At 35.1% G+C, this 19,955-nt stretch overlaps 2 protein-coding genes across 2 annotated transcripts; both read right to left on the bottom strand.

The window, feature by feature from the left end:
• Positions 1 to 6,633: 6,633 nt before the first annotated feature.
• LOC143909642 (uncharacterized) lies at positions 6,634 to 9,725 on the bottom strand. Its single transcript, XM_077427725.1, has 2 exons — positions 9,455 to 9,725; positions 6,634 to 9,360 (listed from the first exon to the last, which is right to left on the bottom strand). The coding sequence occupies exons 1-2, from the start codon at positions 9,575 to 9,577 to the stop codon at positions 7,708 to 7,710; spliced, it is 1,776 nt and encodes a 591-aa protein (XP_077283851.1). The 5' UTR covers positions 9,578 to 9,725; the 3' UTR covers positions 6,634 to 7,707.
• Positions 9,726 to 17,072: 7,347 nt separating this feature from the next.
• LOC143909649 (uncharacterized) lies at positions 17,073 to 19,004 on the bottom strand. The gene is made up of 3 exons (XM_077427734.1): positions 18,815 to 19,004; positions 18,227 to 18,725; positions 17,073 to 18,058 (listed from the first exon to the last, which is right to left on the bottom strand). Exons 1-3 carry the CDS (start codon positions 18,935 to 18,937, stop codon positions 17,241 to 17,243), a joined length of 1,440 nt encoding a protein of 479 aa, XP_077283860.1. The 5' UTR covers positions 18,938 to 19,004; the 3' UTR covers positions 17,073 to 17,240.
• Positions 19,005 to 19,955: the final 951 nt, after the last annotated feature.

Below are 19,955 nucleotides of genomic sequence, written 5' to 3'. Positions count from 1 at the left end.
TTATTAATTCGCGACTCCTAACTATTGAACCAACTGCTACGTATACATAATAACTACGACCTGGCCGTCCTTGGATTTATCACTTCACGACTTATCTACATACATACTGGACTTCCCACTACACATCTAAAGCCTGGACCGCCCTTGGATTCATTCTTAGAGAGTGCAGTTTTTAAATAAATGTATATATGTATGTATGTATATAATTTTTCTTCTCATTTTATTATTTTGAGATTTTTTATAGTGCTTTGGTGAAATCTTAAAATTAAATCGTATTGGGTAGGATACCCAATATTAAGAGAAGCAGACTTACTTAATCGCTTTCTATTTTCAGTTTATTGAGTTTATAAATATTACAATAAATATTTCCTTTCTTTTCCCTAAAAATATTGCAAAAATGTATTACAAATGTGACGTGAGGAAATAGTTCATTAACTAAATAGAAACTTAAATCGAAAAAATGCGGCAAATAAATTTTCAATATAAAGAATTATCAAAAAAACTAAAATTAAAATTCGATCTCCGGCTCAATTTCACCGGATACGATTTGCCTTTGAAATCGAATTGAGATTATGTCCAAAAATCGATAAATAATTAAACTTTGCAGTTGAAATAGCATATCGTAGAGAAAACATAACAGTTAAATTTTTTTCAAATTAAGTTAAAGTATTGATCGATAAAATATTACTAAAAATTACTATCGTGAAGGCAATGTTTTTTTTTATTAAATTTGCTTTTCTCTAGTAAGTTGACCAAATAAATGTCAGTTAACAACACTTGCCACGATATTCGATTCCACTGCGGAGAATTTATTCAAGCATTACAATTTTTCATATTCACAAAAAAATTTGAGGCATAGCGTGGGTTGTGCAACACTTCCCCTTTGGGGTCGCTCGACGATACACGTAAAAACGTAAAGGAGGTATGTAAAAATAAAGCGTATTTAACCGCATCCACGCTTATCATTTGGAATCATTCACATCCTGAACCTACATATGTATATATATTGGAAAAACTTTGCGAACATAGATTTTATTGTATTCTATTTACATCTAGATACAATAATTCAAAATAAAACCGTCTTGGATGATGAATTGAACATACATATATTAACTACAAAAACATAATATTGTATAGTACCATTGATTATTTTACATATAAAAGCATTTATAATTAACATCAATTAAAAAAATAATTGTAACTGAACGAAAATCCTTATCAATACGAAGAATTAAAAAGTTCTTATAATAAACCCTGTACTAGATATTTTTTCTATTGATTGTAATATTTTTATGCTTTAAAATACTTAATTTTCTAGCGAATTTCTAAAGTCAAAAATACATATTTTTACACAACTTTTCCCCGTGCTGTTATGGGTTCATTTGGACAGTTTTTTTTATTTCAACACGTTTATAGGGATTGGTTTTTTTTTCTCAATATATTTTTTTTTATCTAAACGTAATAATTCGAGCGGTACGTGAATTTCAATCGAATTAAAACAAACATCCGCTAAAACGTTGTCGCGTATGAGTGCGAGGGAGAAATTGAAATTCATTAACACGAAAAATGTTGTTTAAATTTTAAAATATCAACGCATTAAATAGATCAAAACTCATACTTGAGCGAATTTAAGAACACTTTTTCAGTGGCTGTCGACGACACAGCAAGTTAATGTGTTATATAATATAGGTATATCTAAAGTTTTAGTACTTTTTTTAAAGCTGTCTAAATTTCCAACATCAAACTCCTTTTTTTATTGTTATCGATAGTTTTTTTTACCCTTGAGAGATTTTATTGTATTCCGTAATTTGGTTTTCTATGCAAAACAAACAAAATTAAACAATGAAAAAATTAAAAAAATCACTTACCTTAAATCAATGTGAATTTTATAAAATAATATAAAATTCTGAATGTTTCCGCTCTCACAAACACTTTGTAATTATGCCTTGTCTGCTGTACTAGATGTTGAATAGTACTAGTTCGAAACACAACTAAAGTAAATTGTACGATATTAAGTTGCTTTAAATGTGTAAAAAAGAAAACATATGTTTTGGATTATGCCACTTCGAAGAAAATAAAAGGATAATATTGAAATTTTCGAAGTCGTATTTAGCCAATAAAATAAAAAGGTTTGCCGGAGAATCGTACAAAGTTACCGACAGATCTTTGGAATAGATTTTCAACGGTTTTAACTGGTTTCTTTCGAAAGATCGTGGGTAAAAGTCGCTTTAAAGAGTTTCGTTTTCAATTTAGGTGCAATAAAAATGGCAAAAGCAAAATAGATCTATAAATTACATTGTATATTTCGTTTTAACCCTTGTCCTAGGTAAATAGAATGCATCATAAAATAATGTGGCACAAAAGCGGCTTTTACTTTCGGTAGAAAACAATGCATAATATTTTCGATTAATATTAATCAAAACTCGGGCTTTTGAGGAGGGGGCAAGATTAGGAATAAATTTTATATTCGGAAACTATTTAAAATTGTGTATTTAAATCTTACTATATTGTCGAAGTATAATCAAATGTTATTTTTAAAGTATGAAGTAAATTTAAATCGCTGGTTGATGATGAGTATCAAAATTGTTTTATGAAATTTACTTTATTTTATTCACGGAAATTTGTATATTCCCATTTTTATTTCAGTAGGTATTTGTTACATATGTAGGTTAATAGGTATATACATAATCTTGAGGTTGGAAATGGGCTTGACAAAAGGGCCCACACAAATGTTGAAACTTACATTTCGAGCCTAATAAAAAAAGTTAACCGATCCTTGGGCTATTAAAGCAGGTATTAGTTGCTTTTGTATATCGTAAGAAGTTTCTTTTGTTGAAATACCCAAACTTTAGGTCCCGAAGTGCAATATCCTGTACATTTTTACACACGTAAAATGAAATAGTGAAAAAGCTATTTAACTTTACTGAGGGCCCCTATTTTCTAACAGATCGTGGGGCCCACGTGCCATCGGGCATGTTAGCTTGTATGGCCAGTCCGCCACTGTATATATATATATATCGTTAGTATGACAGCACTATGGCCGAGTGCAAGGCAAAATCGGCTTACTTGTACATTACAGGCCATGACGATACGGCGCAATATTGCTTACGTCGTATTGTCGAATACTTACAATATGAATGCATACACGTGCATTCGTAGCTACGCGTCAGAATACCAATCAGCAAAAATTGTTTCGGCGTTTATCGAACGAAAAATTATGTATAATCGCGTTTTTGTTGGAAGAAGACACTCAAGAAGGCAATAAAAAAGCACGGAGGCGTTTTGATGTGCATCCCATGTTAAAAAATAGAAAAACCGAAGGAGAGTTTTGGACACTGTATAAGGAGCTTGTGGATGATGGACAAAAAATTTTTAAATATTTCCGTAAAAACCATGTCGAAAGATTGAACAGCTGTCAACTTTCACTATCGATAATTGGTCCAAAATAGCAAAGCTGCAGACTCATGGCACGTAATTCGCGTGTATATTTCCACGATGGCCAAAAAAACGGATACGATACGTTGACGAATGTTGCTGTTAAGGGTGCCATAGACGCTCCGGATTATTGGACCGGCCGTCGGTCCGGCGATCGATGTCGACGCAGGCCGGAACGTTTGTAGGTGAATTCATCGTCAGATTGAAACTTTTTCAGCTGGCCGGACGTCGAACGAAATTCTGTATTGTCGCCGGACGGTGGATACCCCTTCTCCCAGCCCAGCCCATTGTGCGTGATTTGTTTTTTATTACATACCTCTTTTTTTTACTATTGTTGTTGCTGACCTTCTATGAAACTCTGTAAATAGCGTCACGGGTTTCTGGAACAATAGAGCCGAGAGGCTGAGGTGATATAATAGTTGAAAATTTCAAATCTTCGTAGCTTCTTCCTGTAGCTAGAAATCGCAACGTGGCGCTTAATCTTTCGTGAGGTGAAAATGCTGTTCTCATTATAGTGTCTTTCTTCTCAATGATTGGTGCCACTAACGATAAAAGCTTTAGGGAAGTATCCTTGTCCATCCTCATATAATTATGCCAATCTTTTGGCATGAATCTAAGTTCATTCATCAAGTTTATATGTGAATACTTCTTTCTTTTTAGTAACCATTCTTTAGACCAAATTTTTCGATGGGTTTTTTCTTTGGTGTACCTCAGAGCTACCACAAAACCGACAATAGCGAAAGCGTCGTCTGTTGTCGTTGTCGCCATGCCGCTGCTCGCACCGCACAATCACTACTGAGAATTTACGTTAAAGTCGTAACATCGCACGCATTCGTAACATCGAGCGTCTATAGCTGCCTTTAGGTATGAACAGGAAATGTCGGGTACTGCTGTAAGCCTGCCGTGGCGTAAACGTGACGGTTGAAATGAAAATACCCATACAAAATGTACCAAAGAATCCTTTTCATACGGCCGGATACCTGCTGAAGTCGGTACGTGCCGACTAGGTATGAACAGACCTTTACTGGTTATTGGGTGTCAACAAGAGGATACCAAAAATATCGATATTGATAAAGTAATTGATAAGTTCGCTAGTATAATGGTGCTTACGGACTAAATCAACGACGATTTTGGGCCAACTTTTTAACCAGCAGTAGCTTACAAAATATCGAAATAAAAATTAAATTTTAAAATTGAAATTAAATATCAAAATCAAGCTAAAGAGCGAGATTGAGCTAAAATTAGATCATCGTTGATGTTTTGAATTACAACAATGTTTTGAATTACGACGATACGCATTTAAAACCAGAGAAATATTATAATTTCTCTGCTTACGAGCGAAAAAAAATATTGTTAAATTCGTCACGATATGTTACTGTATTTCCACCGTCGATGATCGATAAAAAAAAAACAATTCATGAAAAACGCGGTGTCGGATGTCGGTGATTTGTCAAAGGGTTTTTTTCTTTCGTCGAAATAAAATTAATAATCACATATTATCCGATAAATTTTACCTCTGAAATGATTTAATTACTTGATTTATTTCGACGAGAGAAACAATTGAAGAATAAAAAAATCCGTTTGATGTGACCGACAACACCCCGGGTTAGCTTCCATCGTTGGATCACCCATACTAATACATGATATATTCTCAGTAACTGCGCATTACGGGGAAGTAAAAATAATAATTCTTTGATTTTTTTTCGATCTTAGTGCGTATCTTCGTAAATCAAAACATCTTCGACAAACAAAAGTCGAGGATTACCTGTATGTGATAGTTGATGATTCTAATTTTCGAAAATTTATTTAAATTGTGCAATAACTTTCAATATTTAATTTTAATTTTAATATAATGATTATAATTTTATTTTGATACTTGAATTTAATTTTAATATAATAATAATAGTTTTAATTTTGATATTTAATTTCAATTTTTAAATTTAATTTTTATTTCGATATTTTGTACGCTACTGGTTTTAATAGTTGGCCTGTGGGCCGTTCGTTGGCTTGGTGCGTACGCACCATTAAACAAAGACGTTATCCTTTAGTTAAATAGTCGTATTTTATTTAGTTTTGTATAATGTTGAATATTTGTTTATTATTGTAGTGATTAATAAGAATTTAATGAACTTGTATTTGTTTATTATTATAGTGATTTATAATGAATTTTAAATATCTTTCTGATCGTTTTTTATTCTGTGTTTATAATAGATTTTAGCAAAAAAACTAAAATTAAAAAATATTTTTCCACCTACATACATTAACTCTGATAACTTTAATTTCTATTTTTATTTTTAGCTACAATATATATTTTGTTTTTTAATTTCTATTTTTGCTTTTTATTTGTATTATATGTTTATATCAATATGGTTTGCTATTTACATTATAGGACAGGTGGTCGAGTGAAAGGTTTCGACCGTTTCCCGGCTTATGGAAATTCAGTTGAGATTCAGTGAGATTCAGTGGATCGTTTATTTTCGTTCAATTGGTACAATGGTTATTGTATGTACGAAGAGGTTTCTTCGGAGAAGTGATCTGTTTGAACTCCAGAGGCTCACTCTGCCGGTGGAGGTTGCTGCGTTGCTTTATAAACGTTTTGGGTTGAAGTGTGTCGTGGGCACATCTTTTGTTCTTGGTACTCGCGCTGCCCTAGTTATGCTGCGAGCGTGGTTTTATGGGTTCATACGCCTGGACGTAGTTCGTGGTTTTTATGGGTTCAGTGTGTTCTTCCTTTGTTTCCAAGACACGTGTATAGAAACACGTGTCGACCTTTATACGAGGCGAGCGTGTGCCATGCGTTAATGACTTTCCTGGATATGTGTCGCAGTGACCTGATGAGATCATTTAAGTTGTACTATATGCCTACAACATCAATGTTAATTTCCTGTTCAATGTACATATTATAAAAATATATGTGTATTATATGTTTCAAACGGTTAACGGACAACTAGTCAAATGTGAACCTGTCACAGGACAACTGGTCGCTCTAAATCGGTCACTCGTGATAATCCGTCACGCTAAAACTGGTCACGAGAAAACTAGTCACACGCTAAAACTGGTCACGAGAAAACTGGTCACGAGAAAATTGGTCACACGCTATAACTGGTTACGAGAAAACTTTGACAGTTCGAATGTCAAATCACTAATCCTAATTCACTGCGGTAAACGTACCGCGGGGAGGTCTATGAAAACACTGATTGTGTTAGTAAGAGGATCCTTTATTTATGTTCACTTGTTACAATATTAATTATATGTAAAAAAGAAGGTGCACAATACATCTTATATCTATTTTAATAGCTACTGATCTTCTGATCATTTTCTATTTTACAATTATATACTTTTGCGCAGAGGCTTTGGAACATTGTATTTTTTTATGGCGTGAGCCGTCGTAGTGGGGGGGTCAGAGTGCGTCATGAGTAGTCACCGGACCCAGAAGGTGCCGCGTATTGTTCAAAGGTTGTAAATGCATTGTTTAAGGTTTGACAAACCTTTTTTACATAGGATTTACAACAATGGAACAGTGGATAGCACTGTGACTATCCTACCTGTAGTCATCAGTCGGAGGCGGAATACGCGCTGTTCTAGAGGCGTTGTGCGCGCGTCTTCGTTTTCATGGTTTTTAGCAGTATATTACCAATATTGATATGGACTATTACTATAGTCATAAATAGAAGGAAAAATGGTTAAATATTCATATTTATCCGACTTTAAAATCACGAATTTCTAGAACGACGAATTCGACATCACCGCTGCAAGGGGATAATTTTTTAGCACCGTAAGGGAAAGGTTAAGAATGTTTATTTACATATAAGCTGTATGTTTCGTTCACATTTTGTAAATCTATCGCGTTACGGACAGATTTAAGAAACATTTAAGTACATACATACATATGTATGTTTTCATTGCATATACTTACTTATGTACTGAATAGCCGATTTGTAATAAAACAATAATTCAGATGTTCAATGAAAATGTTTGTATTGAAAGAATGAATATTTGGTTTGCCGACCCCTGGCTTAGGATGATGAAGAATGTTTGCCAAAGTTATCTCAATTTCATCCAATAAATAAAAATTATAACATTTAAAATAAATAAAACAAGTAAGCCAACTAATAGATCTGTGTATTTAATTTTCAATTATAATTTCTCTTAAAATTATTTATATAAACTGCAATGAGAAGAAATTTCAAGAGAAGGGGGCACCAGAAACACCATGGCACTTATGCAGCCAAATTGTTAAAATTTTAACAGTATTTATATAATGACAATTTTTTACAAACCTCCTTTGTTCCTATTTATGCCAGTATGCAATTTTTTATGTCTCTCGAGGCTAGATTTTTGATTAAATGATGTTAGACAAATTTCACACTTGTAAGGCTTTACCCAGGTGTGAGATCTCAAATGTGACACAAGTTGAATTTTTCGAATAAATGATTTTAAACAAATTTCACATTTGTGTGGTTTTATTCCAGCATGCAATTTTATATGTTGCTTGAGGGAAGATTTTTCAGAAAATGATTTTAAACAAATTTCACATTTGTGTGGTTTTATCCCAGCATGCGATATTATATGTTGCTTGAGGTTATATTTATCAGAAAAAGATTTTAAGCAAATTTCACACTTGTAAGGCTTTTCACCCGTGTGAGTTTTTAAATGTTTGACAAGTGTACTTTTTCGAAGAAATGATTTTAAACAAATGTCACATTTGTGTGGTTTTATCCCAGCATGCATTTTTTTATGTTTGTTGAGACTAGATTTTAAAGTATATAGTTTTAGACAAATTTCACATTTGTAAGGCTTTTCCCCCGTGTGAGATCTCAAATGTGACACAATATCATTTTTACGAACATATGATTTTAAACAAATGTCACATTTGTATATTTTTATCCCAGAATGCATTTTTTTATGTTCCTCGAGGTAAGATTTGTGAGCAAATGACTTTAAACAAATGTCACATTTGTGTGGTTTTATCCCAGCATGCATTGTTTTATGTTTGTCGAGACTAGATTTTTGAGTAAATGGTTTTTGACAAATTTCACATGTGTGTAATTTTATCTCAGCATGCAATTTTTTATGATTGTCGAGGTATAATTTGAGAGCAAATGATTTTAAACAAATGTCACATTTGTGTGGTTTTATCCCAGCATGCAATATTTTATGTTTCGTGAGGTTAGATTTTCGAGAAAATGATTTTAAACATATGTCACATTTGTGTGGTTTTATCCCAGCATGCAATTTTATATGTTGCTTGAGGGTAGATTTATCAGAAAATGATTTTAAACAAATGTCACATTTGTGTGGTTTTATCCCAGTATGCAATGTTATATGTTGCTTGAGGGTATATTTATCAGTAAATGATTTTAAACAAATTTCACACTTGTACGGCTTTTCACCCGTGTGAGTTTTTAAATGTTTGACAAGTGTACCTTTTCGAAGAAATGATTTTAAACAAATGTCACATTTGTGTGGTTTTATCCCAGTATGCAATTTTTTATGTTTCTTGAGGTCAGATTTATTAGAAAATGATTTTAAACAAATTTCACACTTGTAAGGCTTTTCCCCCGTGTGAGTTCTTAAATGTCTGACAAGTGTACTTTTTTGAAGAAATGATTTTAAACAAATATCACATTTGAACAGGTTTTCTCCTGTATGTGATCTTTTGTTTAACACAAGTTCGGATTTATTGGGAAATGGCTTTAAACAAATTTCACTATTCTTTCGGTGAATTGTTGGTAGTGAAGGCTCACCGTCCCATATTACATCTTCCAATAAAACTTCTACAGTCTTGATGTTCAAGCAATCATCTAGCCTCAGTTGAGACAATTCGTTGTTTCGAAAACAAGCCTTTCGAAAGCTGATCAATAATTCCAGATTGGTTTTACACGAAAGACACACCGCGTCTGGAAACCCATCGCTTCTTTTAACCTGCAGATGAAAAAAGTAGGATCGAGCGGTGAGAAGAGTTAACCACAATAATTATAACCTGAATATTATATTATAACCTATAAGCAGCACCGACCTGAATTTGACAGCAGGTCCGAATGCGTTGCTCCAGACGCTCTGGATGAGGATCTGGTGTGGAGCTGAAGATGGAGACGGAAGATTCGGCCGGAGCTGGTCCAAGACAAAGCCTGCACTCCATCGTCCCCGCACTCCATCAACTCTGACAGCGACGACTCGCCTTGTCGCCTTCGCCTTGCAACTGTTTTTGGTCTAAATTTGGTACTAGTTTGGTACTAAACGGACTACTAGTCAAATGTGAACCGGTCACAGGACAACCGGTCGCTCTAGATCGGTCACACGTGATCACCCGTCACACTAAAACTGGTCACGTTTCTAAGGGGGGGCAAAATATTTTTAGTAATGTTTTAATGTAGTTTTAATTTACTGTAGCGTATTTGTATGATGAACGTAACGTAAAAACTAGTAAGGCATACCTGACACTTGGATAACACTTTGTAAAAGGTAACAAGTCGATGAAATCTTGGCTACTTTTGTATTCTCGCGTTTTCGAAAAATCAAACCAACTCAAGGCTTCAGTTTCAAAATTATTAATGTGGTATACCTGATTAATAGTAGACATTATATCCTTAAACTGTTGACGATTCAGTTTGCACAATTTCGTAGGATATAGCAACGCTAAGTTAAATAGTGCACTGTTGGCTTCACAAAATCGACTCTCCATATGTTCGAGCCACGGCCAAGAGGGCCTTTGGCTCGAACATATGTCTAGTCAATAATATTAAAAATTTCGTAAATAAAAAGTATTTGAGAATATTTTTGTTTGTGTGACCAATTTTAAATTTTTGGGTGTGACCAGTTTCAGCGTGTGACCAGTTTTCCCGTGACCAGTTTTAGCGTGTGACCAATTTTCTCGTGACCAGTTTTAGTCTGACCAATTTTCTCGCGACCAGTTTTAGCGTGTGACCAGTTTTCTCGTGACAAGTTTTAGCGTGTGACCATTTTTCTCGTGACCAGTTTTAGCGTGTGACTAGTTTTCTCGTGACCAGTTTTAGCGTGACGGATGATCACGAGTGACCGATCTAGAGCGACCAGTTGTCCTGTGACAGGTTCACATTTGACTAGTAATCACCGAACCCTCATCTGAGTCAGCTCATCTGACGCTCGCATCGGAGAAGCTTGGCAATAGCCTTTGCGTTCATTTCACTTTGACAGTTCGAATGTCAAATGACAGTTTAATCTTAATTCACCGCGGCGCTAAATGTACCGCGGGAAGGTCTATGAAAACACCGATTGTGTACGAACACTAAGAGGATCCTTTATTTATGTTCATTTGTTACAATAGTAATTATATGTACAAAGAAGCTCGTTTCTCAGCTTCGGATCGATGAATTCTTTCTTCTGGAATAGTCAAATGGGACGATGCCAGAGATTCATTCTGCATGTTTGTAAAAAAGCGATGATTATGCTGTAGATATATAGTACGACTTGTGATATCACCTATTTCCCTCATTGAACTTAATCTGTACAAATGACATCATCGTGTCCTCTTCTCGTACACGAAAGTTAGCCGTGGCCGAAATACTTCGTCCAGCTTACCCATAAAGGCGATTCGACTCGCTCCAGATACGCAATCACGAGTACACGGGAAATCCCAAGGAGCTACGCAACTACGCATCAAACATCGAACACAAAGGAAGACCTCGACCCCGTCGGAATCTTCCAGAACGTGATCTCACCAGCCCAGCTACGCGTTGCTCAAGCAACACCTTTATAAACCAGTGCATCGTCCCCAGATGCCAGTGAGCTTCAGGAACTCGACCTAGCTCGTTCCAGTGAATCCTTTACCTACTTCGCTGTACATACAAATACACCTGTATTAATCGAGTAATAAAGATCCTCTTCAAAATTCTGGCTGGGAAACGGTCCAAAACCTCCAACCCCCCTATAATGCCATCGTAAGACTTGGCTATTGTTGTGAAATATGTATGAGATCATATATATAAAAAAAATTATATATATATATTTTTTATATATGTGTATAATATCTTATAATAAAAATATAAAATAATTATTTTAAACTGATTTTATTATTATTTTAAGAATGTTTATTTACATATAAGTTGTATGTTTCGTTCACATTTTTTAAATCTATTGCGTTACAGACAGATTTAAGTACATACATACACCCAGCGCAAAGCGAAGCTTATCGGTCACAAATTTTACCGGAATGGCCCATTTTTCGCCCTATTGGGTCTCACTTTCTGGCAATTTTGTTTTTATACTTTTACAGTTGTTTTCAGCATACCTCAGTTTCCCCCAGACTTTCAAGTAGTGCGTGTCTTTTTTTTAGTGTTTTGAGCGTTGAGCGTAAAATATGAATTTTTGTCGATCACCGAGAAATCAAAAATTGTCACTTTCTGGGAGGAAATTTATCGACGAACGGGGACACATTTTACCTTCAATAACTATATTCCTTAAGAAGTATAAAAAAACAATGGACATAACACCTGTCGAAAGAGGAAAAATGGCAAAAAAACTGACTTCTCGAGACGAACGGATTTTAAAGAGAATTTTACTTCAAAACGGTTTTAAAACTTCTTCAGAAATTAGATCCGAGTTCATTGAAGTTGGAAAAAACAGTAAGCCTTAGAACAGTTCAATATAAACTAAATGAACTTGGTCTATTTTAACGGCGCCGTGCAAAAAAAAACCCTCCTCACGAAGAAAATGAAGGATACTCGTCTTTGGTGGGCCAAAGAGAAGAAAAATTGGACAGTTCAAGATTGGGAGACGATTACTTTTTCAGATGAATACAAATTCAACCTGATTGGATCAGATGGGATGGCGAAAATCAGGCGAACGCTATAAAGAATCGTGCTAAGCGCTGACTGTTTAACATTCGCCATGGTATGGTATTGGGGGCTATCACACGGTATGGTGTTGGGTCAATCATTAAACTAGATGGGATAGTCAACTCACAGGAGTATAAAAAAATCATCGACAAACGCGTTATTGGACAAATGGTTAAGGATCTTGTCTTTCACGATGATTTAGCACCGGCGCATCGTTCAAAATTTGAGAGTACTCAAATCATTTTCACAATTAGTTTTAATTATTTTTAATGCATTGTTATTTCACCATTTGGTTTTTTTTTAAATATCGATCAAGATAAAGATAGTTTAGGTATAAACTCCATTGAATGGCCAGGAAACAGCTCGGATCTAAATATAATCGAAAATATGTGAAGCAAAATAGGCAAAAAAATTAGAGATAAGAAACCAAAAACCATAAAATAATTAAAATACATTATTTATGATGTATGCTACAATGAAATTAGTGATGAATTATTAAAAAAATAATATATGAATCACTACTTAAACGAATAAAACTATTTATTAAAAACAAAGGGGGTCCCATTAAATATTAAAATAAAAAAACATTTTTATTTTTATTCCCTACTATTATTTGAAGTCCCCTTGATATGTTGAAAAGCTTGAAGAAAAAAATCCGTTTTATCGTTTTTTGATTTATGAATTCTACTCCAGGTATAAAAAAAATGTTCATTTTTACTCCAAATTTACAATGATTCCCCTCATAATGTTATCTATTGACGAAATCGCTTTTTTTTGCTGCATATTGATGAAGAGGAGTTGTAGAAAGTAATACGAAAACTGTTATTTTAAATTCCTTTCCTTGTCTTTTAAAATATATTGTTATTTGCATGTGATGCAACTGATAACCTTCGCTTTGCGCTGAGTATGTTTTCATTTCATATACATACATACTTACTTGGAGTTCGGTCTTTCGTGTCATGCGGGGAAGACGTGCTTTTGCGTACTCCCCGCTATTACTCGCTTAAACCCGGCTATTGCACGAAATTAAATCTAAAAACTTAACCATCTACTCACTTATTTTACTAATTGCATCCTAGTATAATTTAAGTGTAAAAATAAACAGCAAATCGGTCGTAAAAGCGTTTTTATGTGGTTTCGAAAAATTTTGTGTTGATTTTTGTGTCGAATCTGAGCAAAAGCATATACGAACGAGATACATCTCCTTACCTGAATACAAAAAAAAATGTCCTTCGTCAGTCAATGGTCGGTCCCACAGAAGCAATAAATCTTCCACATAATTGCTTTCAGCCAAAAATTTTTAACGAACTTTACTTAATAGAATAATAGCAAACAGAAACGGTGTTTCCCAACTGTCTATCAGTTCTTTTTCATATTTAAATTATATTTAAGTAATTCGTGTAATTTTATATTCTTTACTAAAGTTATTATTAAAATATTAAATTGCAAACCGCACTCACATATATAAATCCGTTGTCTCCAAAGAGGCGTCTCACGATAAAGATTTGTAAAAGTAGTATAACAATTGCTAATCTATTATTATCATAACTAACTACTTCCACTTACAAAGTAACCCTGTTAAATGGCATGTTATAACCCATAAGTGATCCAAGTGATACCTAGGATGAAAATCCGACACCTGACCTGAATACAGAGAAGAGTCTACGGCGGTAATGACTCAATCCTTGAATGGAATTCTCTCTCAAGTACCGCCTTTTTCTCAACACATCTTGGATAAATGCGAGAAAAATAATATCCATACCTCCAACAAGGTAAGAGTGACGATGGATGATAGCTTAGCTAATAGAAATCTGTATGTAGCTACATACAATGTAAGAACGTTATCGAGTGAAGGAAGTGTGCTTGCATTAGAGAATGAATTAGAAAATATCAAATGGGATATAGTAGGACTTAGTGAAGTAAGACGAAAACAGCAAAACCAAATAATCCTAAAAAGTGGTAACTGTCTCTACTGGAGAGGGCTACCAAATGGTAGAATAGGAGGAGTAGGGTTTCTTATCAATAAGAGAATAGAAAGAAATATTATAGAAATAAGCGACATATCGGAACGTATATGCTATATAGTATTAAGAATCTCGAGCAGGTACACTTGTCAAATCTTCCAAGTGTACGCCCCCACATCTAGCCACCCAGACGAGGAAATAGAAGACTTCTACGAAAAAATACAGGGCGCATACGATAATAGCCGTCACCACTTTAAAATAATCATGGGCGACTTTAACGCAAAAATAGGACAAAAGGCAAATACAGAAAGAGCAGTAGGCAATTTTGGTACCGGCCAAAGAAACGACAGAGGCGATCGCCTCTTAGAATTCGCAGAACACAACAGGCTCTTTATCACTAATTCATTTTTCAGGGAAAACACCAACAATAAGTGGACTTGGGAGAGTCCTAAAGGAGACAGAAACGAAATCGATTTCATCCTAACAAATGCCCTGCACTCCGTTAAAGACGTTAGTGTTTTAAGTAAAGTAGATATAGGTAGCGATCACAGATTAGTCCGTGCCAAGATGGCCATTAATATAAATTGCGAACGTAGGAAATTGATAAAAGGATGCAGTAACTCTCCAGATTTCACTCAACTAAGGTCTAGGAAAAAGGAATTCGAACTCGAACTTGGAAATCGATACGGGAAATTAAACCCAGAAGCAGACATCGAGGAATTGAACACTGTAATTAGTTCGGTTCTAGCCTCAACAAGTAAGAAATTAGTTGGACTCAGGAAACAGATTAAGCTAAGCAAAATTTCAGAGGAAACCAAAAATCTAATTAAGCATAAAAGGAAGTTAGATAGGGATAATAATAAGCAAGAATACAATCTAGTAAATAAGGAAATTAAGAAGAGAATAGTCAGGGATGTCAGGGATTTTAACAGCAAGCTAATAGAAAATACCATTAAGAATAACCGTAGCCTGAAAAAGTGCAAACAAGATCTTTTCTTAGGCAAAAACCAAATGATCGCAATCAGATCAGAGAGCGGAGTAATAATTAGGAATAGAGAAGAGATCATAGACAGAGTTTATACGTTTATGCAAAACTTTACGAGAACAACAACGGTCAATTTCCCGCTCCGGAATCGACACACAGCCAAAGGGTTCCTGCAGTATTGCCTAGCGAAGTAGAGGCCGCGCTAAAAACTGCAAAGAACGGTAAAACCCCAGGGGAAGATAATATTCCCATTGACTTACTAAAATGTGGCGGTCCCCCCCTAATTAATATCTTAGGTAGGCTTTTCAGCAAATGCATCCAGAACCAAGCGATACCAGAAGGATGGAATAACGCAACTATCATTTTAATACACAAAAAAGGCGACAAAAGCGATATCAAGAACTACCGACCCATTAGTTTACTTTCAGCGGTCTACAAGCTCTTCACGAAGGTTATTACAGAAAGGCTGAAGAATATCCTCGACGAGAACCAACCTATAGAGCAGGCAGGGTTTAGGGCAAATTTCAGCACAATGGACCACCTCCAAGTAGTTGGCGAACTAATCGAGCGCGCCAACGAATATCAACGGCCATTGTGCCTAGGTTTCGTCGATTATGAGAAAGCCTTCGATACAGTTAGTCATAATGCAGTACTTAACGCTCTAAAAACACAGGGAGTGCCGGAACCCTATGTGGGACTGTTAGCTGCAATATATAAGAATGCCACAGGTTCGGTTAAAAATTTTTCAGGTACAGATAGATTTAGCATAGGAAAAGGAGTAAGACAAGGAGATACAATCTCGCCCAAGTTATTCAATGCGGTGCTTGAGGGAGTTTTCAGGAAATTGGATTGGGATACAGCCGGAGTAAGCATCAATGGTCGCTTTTTGAGTCACCTTCGGTTCGCAGACGATATAGTTTTAGTAGCTCGTGATTCAGCTGACCTACTTATCAGACTAACACAGCTGGACAGGGAAAGTAGAAAAGTAGGATTAAAAATTAACGTAGATAAGACTAAACTAATGTTCAATAGTTATTGCATGCCTGATAGCATCCCCTTAGATGATAAACCAGTAGAAGTAGTAAATAATTATTTATATTTAGGTCAAATAATTGACATGTCTGGTAGTAAAAATGAAGAGATAAAGAGACGTATGAAATTAGGGTGGAGTGCATTTGGACGGATGAATGCTGTTTTTAAATCAAAAATGCCACTCTGCCTGAAGAAAAGGATCTTTGATCAATGCGTTTTGCCAGTGATGACGTATGGATGTGAAACTTGGACACTGAACGCCAAGATGCTAAATAAAATCCAATGCACTCAAAGAAGTATGGAACGCTGTATGCTTGGCATAACGAGGAAAGACAGAAAGCGGAACACGTGGGTGAGAAATATGACAAGGGTAGTGGACATAGTGGATAGAGTGAAGAGATTGAAATGGCAATGGGCGGGTCACGTAGCTAGGAGGATGGACGAAAGGTGGACAAAAGAAGTGCTTGAATGGTACCCGAGAGAAGGCAAAAGAGTAAAAGGAAGACCGCAAGGAAGATGGGTGAACGAAATTAGGAAAATGTGCGGAATGAGATGGATGAGTGTTGCGCAAAACAGAGACGAGTGGAAGCGTGTTGGAGAGGCCTTCATCCAGCAGTGGATGGCGAATGGCTGTAAATGATGACATACTTACTTATGTACTGAATAGCCGTTTTTTAATAAAACAATAATTTAGATGTTCAATGAAAATGTTTGTATTGAAAGAATGAATATTTGGTTTGCCGACCCCTGGCTTAGGATGATGAAGAATGTTTGCCAAAATTATCTCAATTTCATCCAATAAATAAAAATTATAACATTTAAAATAAATAAAACAATTAAGCCAAGTAATAGATCTGTGTATTTAATTTTCAATTATAATTTCTCTTAAAATTATTTAAATAAACTGCAATGAGAAGAAATTTCATGAGAAGGGGGCACCAGAAACACCATGGCACGCATGCAGCCAAAATGTTGAAATTTTAACAGTACTTATATAATGACAATTTTTTACAAACCTCCTTTTTTCCTATTTATCCCAGCATGCAATTTTTTATGTTTCTTGAGGTCAGATTTATCAGAAAATGATTTTAAACAAATTTCACACTTGTAAGGCTTTTCCCCCGTGTGAGATCTCAAATGTAACACAAGATTATTTTTACGAACATATGATTGTAAACAAATGTCACATTTGTATAGTTTTATTCCAGAATGCGTTTTTTTATGTCCCTCGAGGTAATATTTGTGAGCAAATGACTCTAAACAAATTTCGCATTTGTGTGGTTTTATCCCAGTATGCAATTTTTTATGTCTGTCGAGACTAGATTGATAAGAAAATGGTTTTAGACAAATTTCACATTTGTGTAGTTTTAGACCAGCATGCACTTTTTTATGTCTCTCGAGGTAAGATTTGTGAGCAAATGATTTAAAACAAATGTCACATTCGTGTGGTTTTATCCCAGCATGAAATTTTTTATGTTGTTCGAGGTTGGATTTTTTAGAAAATGATTTTAAACAAATGCCACATTTGTGTGGTTTTATCCCAGCATGCAATTTTAAATGTTGCTTGAGGGTAGATTTATCAGTAAATGATTTTAAACAAATTTCACACTTGTAAGGCTTTTCCCCCGTATGAAATCTCAAATGTGACACAAGACCATTTTTACTAACATATGATTTTAAACAAATGTCACATTTGTGTGGTTTTATCTCAGCATGCAATTGTTTATGTTTCTTGAGGTAAGATTTTTCATAAAATGATTTTAAACAAATTTCACACTTGTAAAGCTTTTCCCCCGTGTGAATTCTTAAATGTGTGACAAGTGTACCTTTTCGAAGAAATGATTTTAAACAAATGTCACATTTGTGTGGTTTTATCCCAGTATGCAATTTTTTATGTTTCTTGAGGTCAGATTTATTAGAAAATGATTTTAAACAAATTTCACACTTGTACGGCTTTTCACCCGTGTGAGTTTTTAAATGTTTGACAAGTGTACCTTTTCGAAGAAATGATTTTAAACAAATGTCACATTTGTGTGGTTTTATCCCAGTATGCAATTTTTTATGTTTCTTGAGGTCAGATTTATTAGAAAATGATTTTAAACTAATTTCACACTTGTAAGGCTTTTCCCCCGTGTGAGTTCTTAAATGTCTGACAAGTGTACTTTTTTGAAGAAATGATTTTAAACAAATATCACATTTGAACAGGTTTTCTCCTGTATGTGATCTTTTGTTTAACACAAGTTCGGATTTATTGGGAAATGGCTTTAAACAAATTTCACTATTCTTTCGGTGAATTGTTGGTAGTGAAGGCTCATCGTCCCATATTAAATCTTCCAATAAAACTTCTTCAGTCTTGATCTTCAAGCAATCATCTAACCTCAGTTGAGACTTTTCGTTGCTTCGAAAACAAGCCTTTCGAAAGCTGATCAATAATTCCAGATTGGTTTTACACGAAAGACACACCGCGTCTGGAAACCCATCGTTTCTTTTAACCTGCAGATGAAAAAAGTAGGATCGAGCGGTGAGAAGAGTTAACCACAATAATTATAACCTGAATATTATAACCTATAAGCAGCACCGACCTGAATTTGACAGCAGGTCCGAATGCGTTGCTCCAGACGCTCTGGATGAGGACCTGGTGTGGAGCTGAAGATGGAGACGGAAGATTCGGCCGGAGCTGGTCCAAGACAAAGCCTGCACTCCATCGTCCCTGCACTCCATCAACTCTGACAGCAACGATTCGCCTACGCCTTGCAACTTTTTTTTTGGTCTAAATTTGATACTATTTATACCAGAGAAATGGGTAAACGGACTACTAGTCAAATGTGAACCGGTCACACGTGATCACCCGTCACACTAAAACTGGTCACGTCATTTTACTAGTGTATCTTATTTGCAGACGATTTTAAATTATTATTTGCTGTTAAGGATGAGAGGCAAGCCTCTCTCCTTCAAGCGGATATTAACGCTGTTTTAGAGTTCAGTTCCAGTTTAGGGCTTGAACTGAACACTAGTAAATGTTCCATTGTGAGTTATGGACGTGCGCATTAGCTCAATTGTCACGGATATTCCATTGGATCCGTGTTGTTGAAGCGTGTGGAATCTATGGTTGACTTGGGTATCACTTTTGATCCTTAATTCACCTTTCACAACCACATCAAGACAGTCGCTGACGTTTCCTTTCGTCGACTTGGATTTGTCTTGAGATATGCTCGGTTATTCTCCAAACCCTTGTCTTCTCGCTTTCTTTTCAACTCGCTTGTTAGAAGTAAGCTAGAGTATAATGCAATTGTGTGGAATCCACATTAAACAAATTACTCTCTTATGATCGAAAAAGTGCAAAAAGCATTCTTCGTTTTCTCTATAAGAAATAGTTTGGGTACTACCCATATCTCTACCCTACTCTTTCTCTTTTGGGTATGCTTGGGTATAATTCCCTTGAATTTCGGAGAAATTTCACATTAATTCGTTTCTTTTTTTTGTACATGCATACATGTGTTTTGTTTGTTTACCCTGAGTGGCAATATTATTAATATAAGCAGATACGAAAACGTTGTAATGTGGTTTCCATAGGATTTCCCTTTTAAATACTTGCCGTTTTTACATTTCAAACGGTTTGACAGTTAAAAGTTTCATGTGACATTTGATGACGGCTTTTGACTGTTAAAACTAAAACCAATAGTTCATGTATGAAAAAACTAGTACGTTCATGAACGAACTGAA

Source organism: Arctopsyche grandis, chromosome 3, assembly GCF_051622035.1.
Source record: "Arctopsyche grandis isolate Sample6627 chromosome 3, ASM5162203v2, whole genome shotgun sequence".
Lineage (NCBI taxonomy): Eukaryota > Metazoa > Arthropoda > Insecta > Trichoptera > Hydropsychidae > Arctopsyche > Arctopsyche grandis.
The sequence above is the reverse complement of the archived record's forward strand: the minus strand, read 5'-3'. Positions and strand labels throughout refer to the sequence as shown.